At 44.4% G+C, this 12,352-nt stretch overlaps 1 protein-coding gene across 20 annotated transcripts in view; it reads left to right on the top strand.

Annotated features, from left to right (window-relative positions):
• The window catches only part of LOC105199142, a 168,539-nt gene that overhangs the window by 86,266 nt on the left and 69,921 nt on the right, over positions 1-12,352 (top strand). The window contains exons 1-2 of one of the 20 annotated variants that reach the window (XM_039446221.1): positions 507-946; positions 4,979-5,416. The exons of 14 other annotated variants lie outside the window; for them this stretch is intronic. In XM_039446221.1, coding sequence (XP_039302155.1) covers positions 5,385-5,416 — 32 coding nt within the window. In that variant the 5' untranslated portion in view covers positions 507-946; positions 4,979-5,384. 5 more of the 20 variants (XM_039446220.1, XM_039446219.1, XM_039446224.1 and 2 more) reach the window with 5 other exon arrangements.

Here is a 12,352-nt window from a genome sequence, read left to right as displayed (position 1 = left end):
ATCACGAAAAATTTTTCCTTCTACACATCCACCGCATCTTTGAGTGAATTTTCCGAAAGACATTGCGATACTCCTCTCGGTACTCCGTACGACAAGATAACTCGTTATCATAGGGCAGATGCGCGTATCGCGGAAGATGCCTTCGCAAAACCCTCGTAAGGACAATGCTGCGCCGGGTGATTCCCGGGGGTGCAAGGGTAAGAGGAGGAAGAGAGAGGATGCACACGCGCAGCCGCTCGCGTTCGACGGCGGCGGCGGCGGCGGTGGCAGGGATGATCGGAACAGAGAAAACCGAGAGAGCGAAAGCCGTGGCGCTGTATCTCTCTCTCCTCCCCCGCAATAGTGTACTGACGAAGAGAAAACGCACTGGTGGGAAGGGGGTGGCAGAGCAGCTCGACGAGCACGGCGAGGGGCGACGACGACGACGACGACGACGGCGGCGGCGGCGGCGGCGGCGGCGAGCGGCGGTGGTGGCAGCGGCGGCGGAAGTGTACGGGGAGACGCGAGAGGGAAGGGTGGCAAAGGCGCATGCCAGTTGGGCCCTCGCCGCGCTACGAGTCGGGTAACCCCAGAATTCTTGCCCTCTCTCGCCGGGACAACCCGGCACGGCTCTCTCGCGCGACGTTAACCCTCCTTCGCGCGCGGCGTACCCCGGAAGTACACGGAAGCGCGTCTCCGGCGACGACCCGGCCGCTCTTGCTCGCGAGCTCTCGCTTTCGAGCGCACGTCGGAACGAGTCCCCCGGGCACGCCGCCGTTGTCTCCGGAAGATGCCGGAACAGTGATAACAATCGATGATAGTAATTGCCGCGCGCCTCTTCCGGCGCGTCCTGCCGTGACCTCGGCGAGGCCGATCGGCTGCCGTTGCCACCGTTTGTCTCGCGCGCGCGATCGGGCAGACCATCGGCGAGAGAGTCCTCGGCCATCTCGCCGGCATCGTGGAAGTGGTTGGTAGTGGTGGTAGTAGTCGTGATGGTGGTGGTGGTGGTGGTGATGATGTAGCGAGCGTCGGTCGCGGCGCGCGGACGTCGCCCCCGCGATACCCGTGGCACGTGATCGTACACCGGTCGACCCCCAAGGGGAATCGTCTTCCGAGCTGTCTCCGAACGTGATTGTCGCAATCGCGAGTGTCAGAAAGGAATTTCATCGCGGCGAATTATATACGAGAGAGAGAGAGAGAGAGAAAGTCGTTCCCGTGGATCCGTGGCATTATAGTCCTCACCAATGAAATATTCACATATATCTCGGTATTACGGGATTCAAGCTCTATAAATATGATTGCTCGATTTCTTTTTCATACACGGAAAGAACAGTTTTACTGTAGTATCTAAAAGTTCAGCTGGATACAGATCAGATAATAACTTTGTGTTGAACTAACAAAATAATTATGTGAGACGTTCAAGTATGACGATGCTGCTGCAGAAAGTTTTGACATTCTAGCAATCAGCTTGAACGTCCAATATAAATTTTTTAATGGTACAATATAATTATTTTTAGATCTGTCTTTCAGCGAAATTATTCTTCCGTGCGACAGGTCTGAGAGGTAGCCATTTTTACATTAGGTAAATAAAACGCAAATCGAACGAATCATTTAATAGACATCTTTGTAGCGTTCTATTTATTATGTACTATCGATTTATTTTTATCCCCGCGAAAAGGTCAATTTTGTTGAAATACGGATCTGAAAATAATTATGTTGAACTATTAAATTATCTATATTGGACGTTTAAGCTAATTGCTAAAATGTCAAAATTTTTTGCAGCAATATCATTCACGCTTGAGCGTACATAATTACTCCCATGATCCAACGTAGTTATTTTCTGATCGGTATCTAGCTAAATTTTTTGCCGCTACAACAAAATTGTTCTTTCCGTGTATATATTACCGGTGATAAAATCTAAGATCTGTATATTATTGGTTCTTTTTCGGAGCGTCCTCGCGAAGACGATTCGTGAAAATTGAAAAATTAAAAATGCAAAAACGATAGCAACGTTACGAATACACAACCCGGTGATGGTTTCGATCGACGTATGGTTTTATTTCCCGGCAGAGTAATTTTACCCGCTTTATCGCGACCCGAAAAGCTCGTGCAAAAAAAAAAATTGTCCGTGCCGTCACGCGAAACTTTACGTGAACCTTCCATAACGCGGGGGGAGATGTCTGGCTTCGATTTTTGTCCCGACCCGAAAGTTCAACCCGGAAGGGCAACGTACGCGGTAGTTCGGGTTGATCGTGTGGAAGGCCAAGGGCGGTGCGAACGGACTCGTGGGAGTTGACGAGCAATCGTCCTTCCCTGAAATGAAGGTCTGCAATATTCAGACGATATCCGCGGTACTTATTCAGGGCGCGTTAATTCGCGGGACGCGGTCGTACGCGGAAGGATTCCGTGAAAAATGTAAAAGTCTCTCGAGAAGCGTCTCTCTTTTCGTCGCTATGCGATACGCGGGAACGAATGGTAATCGGGGTACTTTCCCTCGTGTCCCTCTTGTGAGGGACGTGCTAACTCGTGCGACAAGGCGATTGAGTGGATGGATCGAGGGGCGCGAGATATGCTGGCGAAATGGTCGCGCGATATATAACGGCCGAGCAACGCGCGTTTTATCGTTAAATACACCTCGTCGAATGCGCTCCATTGTTTCCGTATTCGCGTCAAATTGATTCGACGTTCGTCGATTTTTGTTCGACGAACATTTCTGCACGTCTATCAGCGATATTCGGTAATTCGGAACGGAGCTGTCGAATTCGCGGCTCGCTGTCACGACGCCGACCGTGTGTCTCGATCGATGTTTTAATCAAGAAAATAGTCCGAGTGAAACCGCGTATTTACGGTTTCGCCGGCGCGACGATTGTGAAACGTGTGACGCGAAACACTAAAACAGGATGGTAGATTTGCTCGTTGGAGAATACGGTTAAAATCGACGTGGCATTTGAGCGGTCGGTAGTTGTTGTACTATTTATCCGTATCACGTCACTTTGTTTTTCCTTTTTTTAGTCGAGAGAAAGGCAGGACGGCAAGAGAGCGAGAGATGTATTTAGTATCGAGATTTTATTCGCGTAACATTGTTTATTAAATGAAATCATTTATGAATTTCCGTATCAATTTTCTTCTCGACGGCACAACAACAACAACCTTCCGTGAAAAACATGGTGTTTGGCATTAAGCTCGCTCGCGATATATATAACCACCTTTTTAAAGATTATCTGAAAGGTTAAAGAGATTATACGGAAAAGCTATTAAAAAATCAGCGCAATCCAAACGATGCCGGGTTACGCTCCCACGAGCGAAAGTAATTGGACGACGGGAGAATTTATATTTTACATGAGAAAGGGGGAGAAAAAAAAAAGAATTCTAAGACGTATACACGCTCCCCTTTGCCTAGCGTACGATGAACAGCCTTTTGATAAAACCGGCGTGGTTACCGAGAGAGCGCAGTTGCGCGCCGTGGTGGCAACCTGATTATTCATGTATTCGACTAGCAACTCCGGCAACTCTGTTTTCGATGCACGCTTTACACGCTGCCGAATACATTATGTCGCTCGCAGAGGCGATAATGCGCCGGGAAGATAGTACTCCGCTTCTTTTTATCCGTAACAAGCGTCGCCAAATTACTGGCGGTATCGTACCGCGAGTAAAGACCGCACGGAACATAGTATTTTATCTATCAGAGATTTTGCTTTCTCTCTCTCTCTCTCTTTTCTCTCCTTTTCATAATTTTACCGTAATTTTCAGTGCCGCGCGTGCATATTTCATTCGCGTATTTTAAAGGAAGAGCGGAGTAGAGTGCAAAGAATAGATCTCTTCGCACGTTTGTACTTGCACAGGTATGGAAGAGAAGATTTCGTTTCGCGTCGAGAAGAGGTGGAGGAGGAGGAGACGTTTTTGCACGAAGAAGTTAATTTTCCCAGGTTTCTAAATGGAACAAAGAATCGCGATAGATAGAACGGGCACGATTCAATTGCGCGATGTATTTTTCATCATCGCTCCGCTGTTATTACATGTCGCACCGAAATTTAATGAACGTGGACATTAACGTCGTCGGGTCGTTTGCAGCGTACGTAAAGCTGCGGGAAAACTCGTCGTCGCACACAGCTTTTAATACAGTCTTGGCGCACATCGCGTCGTCGACCGTTTAAATGAGTTTATGATCGATTTATCGCACCGAGAGTGAGAAAGAGAGAGAGGATTCTCTCTCACGTTGAGGCGCTCATTTCGCCAGGAAAATTTAAGTACCGCACGTGTATACGCGAGACACATATCACAAATTTAAATTCTCCGGAGCGACGCGAACAATCGAGACGAGGAAAGCGGCTGTGTGCTGCTGCTGCTGCTGCTGCTATTGCTGCGCCGCTGCACCTTTATTTTCACAAATGCATGCAACCTTCGATAAACGGTGATGGACTCGGTAACGAGTTTTACGCGAGTTACCAAAGTGATTATCACCGGCGGCGACAGTGGTTATCACGGGGCGGTTCTTCGGTTTTAATTCGTTTCCCAACTTTCCGGTCGGTCGTACGTTTCCTTTTGCGCGGAGTGCCAGGGTGCAAATGCATTTCTCATCGGGCGAAATTTAACAACAACGCTCCGCCGCTTCCGGCGGCTTTTTTCCCGGCAGCAACTCACACGAGACGGCCTTTCCGTTCGCTCCCGTTAGATTGTTTTTGCAAAACATCGCGAGGCGAAATTGCGGCAAGAATATGGATGCGCGCGCCATTTTCTCGCGGTGCCGTATTTGTATTTAATACGGGATTGCACGTCCCGCTGCGAGGAAAACGACATTTCCGCGCGACAGGTAATTTGCCATTCCGCTTTAGAATTAGCCGACTAATTGCCACGGGTTTCATGGTGATGGGCAAATTCGAACCTCTCTCGCGAAAACACACAGCGCGACACGTGTAACGTTGCGCAGTGAGCTCGCGGCGCTCGCTGATCTCCGCCACTTCCAGCTTTAGCATTCGTCGTTGTATCTTGATATCAGCAGAGATCCGGTAAAGGGGGCGGACTGCGTGACGAGAATTCGCGTCGAGCCGTACCATTTTGAAAGTGCGTGACGATCGATGCGGACGACCACGCCAACTCCGAGGGTATAATCGTCAACTCGAACATGACATCGCGACTCCGCTACTCGTGGAAACTGAAGAAGGGCAACGCTCGCGCGCGCCGCTTGACGCTGATCGGAAAACGGCGAGGAGAGCCAGAGCGAGCCCACCCGAGTGCGCGATCGGCGACAGACTTGATCGTACGTACGAAAATGTAAAAGAAAAAGGAAAAGAGGAAAAAAGAAGGATTTTCGTCGATCCACGAGCGTAAACGACCTGGAAGAATTCACGGAGGGGTGCGAGAAGCGCGCGAGGCTGTCGCTCGAATGTGGGAAACTCGCAGCCAACATGTTCGCGTGCCTGTGGAATTTCTTCGACTGGTAAGACGTATTGTGATGTGCGCACTTACTTGTACACAAGACGCCGGCTATAAACGCGGAAAACGCTTATTCAGAACACCTGTTTCTCGTTCCTTCCTTCTTCCAATAATAAACCGATCGATCATTCTTCTATTTATCGACTTTCGCCGTGATATCTCGTACCTACATCTCGCATTTAACCGTACCTCGTGAACTCCTTCGCTCCTGCCGGGTAAAATTGGAGAATTTTAATTGCCGGCTGAAAGCGAATGTAATTAGAGCGAGCACAATTAGAATAATGCCTCGGGTCGATGATTGTATAATCGTGTTTCCATTAATGACGCAATGAGACATAACGCGATATTTTCGCGGCGGCGGCTCGGAGAGCCCGCCGTTTCCTCAGATCTCGGCGTTTATTAATTCGCGGAGGCGGAAACCGGCACAATGGAATCCCTTCGGCCGGCTGCAACTTAGCGTTGCATAATTCGTAGGAAACGGATTAGCGGGCGCGCACGGCGCAGGGCGATAAATCCAACCCTTTCTCCGTACCGCCCTCAATTAGACTTATTAGTTTATCAGGCAACGTATTTTCTCGTCAGATTCGTCAAATATTCATCTTTCTCTTGGTAAACTTTTTCTTGATTTATTGTTGTATATATTATACGTTACAATTATGTGCTCTTCAAACGAATTGTATTTTGCTGCCGTGCTCCTTTGACGTCACTCCACCTGTCTCTTCTTATCTTCACTTTACACGCGAAAGGTTTCGAGGTAGTTTAAATAAAAAAGGAGGTCTCGCAACGCGGAAGCATGGAAGTCCACAGTGCAATCGCGATATCGCCAGACGATTTGACAGAGCAGGTTCTGCCTTCGTCTTTTATTCTGTACTCTTTACTCCCGGACAATTTTTCAGTCCCCCGTCTCTTTAGAGTGACTAGACAATTTTCAGTTATTATTTTATCATCTCAATGCTCCGTTCGTTATCATTGTGCGAACTAGACGTCAATTGTGAATTTAGCGAAACTGGAAGAAAATGTGTGCGAGTTGCGCATGAAAAAGGCATTACGACTGATTTATGCATGAACCACAAAGAGGCATCACCCTTTCTCTCCTCTATCCGGATGATTGGACGAAGCAAATACTATTTTTGCACCTGAATATTTTGGTTGCATTATTGTTTCATCCAACGTTTCGAAAAGCCGGTATCTTTTTTTCAAAAAATATATTCTCTCTCTCTATCTCTCTCTCTCTCTTAACTGCAACCGCTTCAAAATCTGTAGGAATGTGAATGGAGTAAAAATAGCGCAAATTCTACGCATACCCTGTTTTTTCAACTTTTATCACGAAAAATTCGATAAAAAATGACATGCTGCAGAAAAATTGCAAGAATTTCCGAAGTAATGTTTATCCAGACTATCCAGCTTTCATTCGTTCCAAAGTAGCCACGAAGCGAATGAGACGTAAATAACGCGAGCGCTACGAGACGTGCTTGTCAAATTCAATCTTATCGAATTCGATCAAGATCAAATCCCGCGGGAAGATTGGGGGGATTTTTCGACATGCCTTGTCGATTGCGTAAAGCGCGCCTTAAAATGTATTCTCGCGGCGCGTACCCATAGAAACCTCGAATCCCGTCAACAATGTCGAGAACGGATGTATTTCCCTACATATGAATAAGTTTGCCTTCAGCCGCGAGAATGTCCGAAAAAGCTCAAGCTTTTCTTCTCTCTCTCTCTCTCTCTCTCTCTCTCTCTTTCGCTTTCTCAGTTTACATTTCTTTTTCTGTCTCTCGACGCACCCGCAGGATGTACACGGGAATCACTGCCGCGTCTATCTGTACCATGCATAAACCCGTGCGCTGTCGAGCTATCGCTTCGATACATCTGGGCTTTTTCATCTGGCTCGTAGTCGCGCGAAATGTATGCGAAATGTACATACGCGCCGGTGAAAATACGGTCGAAAGAGGTATCGGACGAATACAGCGTGGTATCCGACGTGGGAAGCGAGGCATTGTAGCCTACGTCGCGATAAAGGGGTGATTGTTGTCGATAAGAGAAGCGACGGTGAAACGCGTATATGGGTCAAGTGCCCCGCGTATGCTTCCATTAAATTTCACATGTTGTACACATGTTTTTGTCTGGTCTTTCTCACCAAAATTAGGATTTATTGAAATTAATTGAGAAAAAAAATTCGAAACGAGGAAAAGTAATGTTACTTTTATTTGTAAATCACGTGTAATTTGCTAATATAATTTGTTATTTATTCAATAATATAATCATTTTCTATGTGACAAACGATCACTTATTTATTCATTTTTTTTAATTCCTTTCTTGAAGAAGCTGATTGTCTTTGATTCTGTAACGTGACAATGCTCGATTGTACATATAGACAAAACAGACGCAGCAAAAAAATTACCACCTCATCTATATTTGCCTCATCGGACTATCATCTTTTTCAATTATTGCATTTCTTATGAGGAAAAAAAAGTAATGTCTTTGTAAAAAAAGCAAGTAATGTTGAAATTGCCTTAGTCATGTTTTTTATTTTTAATTGAAACCGGTTAGCTTGTTTGAGAAAAGAATTAAAAAATTTAATAAATAAGTAGATGGATTTTTATAAAAAATAATGACGATTATATATATTATTGAATAAATAATAAGTTATATTAGCAGAGAATATACTATTTATATTATTTAGAAGAATGATATTATTTTCCAGTCTTCCAGTGTCATGTAACACATCCTTATCCTCGCTTGTTTGATGCGTTTTATGACAAGTACGCGACAATCCTTGCGTCGGTAAACTCGCGATAAAAAGCTCATCTGCGAAGCTCAACTGCTTGCACAAAATGAAAATTGCAACTTGACAAACATAATTCATTTCTTCGCGCTGTTTCCGTTGTTTTGTTGTACAAGTCCCTTTGTGCGCCTTAGTAAATATTCTCGCTTCAAAACGAGCGTCCTTTTCCTACTCGCGCGATGGGGTTCCACTGTTTTCACCGTACGGACTTTTCGCCATGATTATCGATCGGCCACCTAGGTCATGTGGCGAGGGATTGCACTCGCTGGAAAGACTTGGTTGCACGACTGCGACACGTGCGTTGCGTACGGCATGCGCAGTGCATAAAGGTCCATTCACACATATCGCTGACGTGTTCGGTATAATAGTTTAATGGCACAATATAGTGCTGTCCATTGTTATAATACTTTGCGTTTTGTTAATTCTCACGTTGCAGTACTCGAGTTCCTGCACAACGACAATTCGACTACCTACCTATCGAGTTAAAAAAAAAAAAGAAAATTTATGCGTAAAGAATTACAAAAGAATATTGCGATGAAATTTTGATAATACAAAAAAAAAGATAGGAATATTTACGATTCTGCGTCGATTGTATGACATCGAGCAATACGCTGTGAAATGTTATTAATTGGAGGCTTCGAACGTGTAATTAATTACAAATGCGCTCAATTGTTGCATGGCGAAACGATGATATCGTTATATTGGAATCAGATACGAAGGGCCCAATGCAGACAATTTGCGATCTTTAATAGCATTGTTGCATTTGACACGAATTTCTGAATGATCGCGTTACCTTAATTAACGTTCAATTTATGATTTATCAGGCATTACGTAGACCATTCATAAAACAGATATACACATAACCGCGATGCGCGTACGCGATACGAAGATAATAAATTATTAAAAATAACAGCTTTGCCGCATATTTTATCGAATACAGAGATGAGGGTCGAAAAGGATTCGAGCGAAAATCGACAAAGAGAAACGGGGAAAGGGACGACTCGCCCCGTTACCTCGAAAAGGGGATCTATTCTGTTTCAATTATACTCCTGGGATGCTGCGAGAGGAAATGACGTATTGATGTATATGGTACACCACGACGGCAAGACGCCATGTATATCGATCTAAACCATGTACACTCATCGCTACGTATAGAATAGCAGGCGTGTTGTAATAATTAACTCACAGCTTGCTGAGCTTACCATTCGCGTCGATATAGATAAATTTCAAATTTTCCGATTCTACAGATATATTGACGATATATGTTTTAATCTATGCTTAATTCCGTCAGGACTCTCTCTATACTCGGAAATGACGGTTTTGCTGAAACATCTAAAAATTAAGTAGACCTGATTAACTAAGAATAATTTTATCGGATCCATCAAAATAATTATGCAAGACGCTGAAGCATAATGAAAACCGTAAGTTGCAAAAAGCTTCTAACATTCTATCTGCCAATTTGAACGTCCTAGATGATTATTTTAATAGACCAACCGAGTTATTTTCAGATTTGTATCTACTTGAATTTTTAGATATTTTAGTAAAAACCGTTTTTTTTTTTAGGAAATTGAGGATCCTGCATAATTTAGTCTTCTTTTAAACATAATTAATTATTTATAAAAATCCTGCACTTTTTGATCGTGTCATCGTTAAATAAATTCTTGATTAAACGACTTTTATAAATGTAAACAAGTTCAATTAGATAGAAACTCATCGATATTAAAAATAGAAGAATTACGTGAATCAATGGCTGACTCGCGTAATCCTTTTATTTTTTAGTTACTATTCAAATTAACATTTTATGCATTACATAAACTATTTATTCCAGAAACGAATAACGATGGCAATTTTAAAAATCTCTGTTTTAAAGTAAAGAGTTTTCGCGAAAAGTTTATAACCGCATCTTGTTGTCGTCTCATTGAAATTCATACTATTTCTCCTACCGCGTATATCACTTCCGAAAGAAGCGTCTCATGTAATGCTGGTTAGCCGACCTGTAAGCTGCGAGATAACTTTTAGTCCTGCAATCAATATTCAGCGAAGAGCTTGACAAAGCAACAGGATGCATCCGCTGGGAAGTTAACATAAATTTACCAACTAATATCCCGTCTTACACCATTAAACCCGGCATGACTATAAATTAGCTTTGGCGCACGTTTATTTCGCTTTCTCATAAATTTCATATCGGTTGATTTCCTAGTAGCCCAACTGTTTCCCGCGAGTCACTCGGCACTCGCTCGGAGGCGAGTATATTCGACCAATAAATTTCTTCGTCGCCGATAAACCATGGACTGTGACTGCGGGAAAGACTGAAGACGCTAGAAAAAGACGAAGGTGGCGGAAAGGACGAGCGGAAGCAGCTTTATCGACTAGACCCGGCCTGTATTGGGACCTGCACAGATATACCTGCAGGAGTCGTTCGCCACGTTTGTCTCACTTGTACGTGCTTCGCGATGACGCGCGACGGTACGCTCGCAATGCTGCTTCTCGCCAACTTTCGAGAATTAAAAACGAGAAGAGAGGGAGAGAGAGAGAAAAGGAAACCGCGGAACGGCATGTAAAATGCCGGAAGAGAGCAAGCTGGGGATGCGACGCGTTTTCATGGAGCTCATACTCGGGAAGGATCCTCTTACGTTCTTCCAATACGAAGCACAACAAGACGAGCAAGCACTTCGTCGGTTTACGCGAGAAGCTTTCATGCAGGATGCAAAAATATTTGCGAGTTCCCGTGAAGAGGCTTTTCATGCACGTGTAGACGCCGTCACTCCTTTACCCCTTCCGTTCAAATCCTTCCCTCTAGCCGCAAGACTGCCTCTGGTTTTCCATCACTGAGCTTTTTGTCCTCTCGCCCCTACCTTCCGCCTCTTTCCCTTCCCAAATCAACCCGCGATAAGCTCGATCGCGATTAAATGTCCACATTTGTTCTGAAGATGACCCGATAGCGAAAAAATAAAACGTACAAGTTTGACATATGCATTCGTTCGTGAAAAATTTAAATAGATTGCTACCAGCGCGATAAGCCTTCAATTAATTTGGCTGCATGTCTTCTCAAATATTCACGTTGTCGCTTGTATATTTGTCATCAGCGAAAGAGATGTATATATATTTAAGTACATATATATAGAATCTCTCGCTTCAATCTGTACATATAAATATGTAGGTTTACTCGTGTTCATTCAAATGATCGCCACATGATCACGGTCGAGGTCTCTGCATTCATACGTAACCTGCACATGCTAATTTTACCCTGACCTTCTCGCGGATGCTGCGATTTCTATCCGACAAGGTGAGAGGAAGAAAAAAAGGATCCGTTTATACAGACGGCTTTTATATATTACCGCCTTCCTCTTTCGTCCATTAGCAATTTATCGACGTCCAATTATTCGCGACGCTTCTTCGCATCTATTTCCGTAGGATATCGATTCCGATGCTTTCGACATGAATTTCTGGGTCAAGTGACACGGTGAACTTAAGAGATCGCGAGCGTTACTACGTTGCAAGGCTATCGCGCGGAGGAGTGAATTTTTTTCCGATGCTAAAAGTACAAGTCGGAAACGCGACCGCGCGCGGCCGGGAATAACGTTTAATACGCACAAACGACATTCTAATAATGTAATTGCTACCGCGAATTTGTATTTAATCTGGGGCGCGTGTATAAGCCGGCGGACTGCATTAAACTCTCATTTTCAGACCGTCGAGAGCGGCTGCCGCATGCGTTTTTAATTGTCTGCTTTACTTTGCCCGTCTCGTCACGTTCAGCGTTATATTCGAGCGCAACTACTCTAATTTCATTACGACGCGCGATGCGCGGTAGTGTCGTATTACGGTAAATATATGCCTGTAACATGAATGCTGTAATAAGCGTACAAGGAATAGCGGAAGCTTTTTCTACACCGCTTTTCACCGGACTGTCCCAAGCATACCATGGATTCTTTGATATGTTTGCCTCCGGTTTGCAGCCGTGGCTTTCAAAACATTTCGTACTGTTCTCCTTCGCGCGTCGCAGCGCTTTAATTTCTGTCATCAAATTTTTAGGTAACATATTTTTCGTTAAAATGCGTTAAAAATTCAAATATTACGAAACACAAACTTCATCAAAGCGTCAGAGCTCTTCCATCCTATTTATACTTATTTTCGTCCGATTTTGAATTTTGCGAG

Source organism: Solenopsis invicta, chromosome 2 (assembly GCF_016802725.1).
Source record: "Solenopsis invicta isolate M01_SB chromosome 2, UNIL_Sinv_3.0, whole genome shotgun sequence".
Taxonomy (NCBI): domain Eukaryota; kingdom Metazoa; phylum Arthropoda; class Insecta; order Hymenoptera; family Formicidae; genus Solenopsis; species Solenopsis invicta.
The sequence above is the reverse complement of the archived record's forward strand: the minus strand, read 5'-3'. Positions and strand labels throughout refer to the sequence as shown.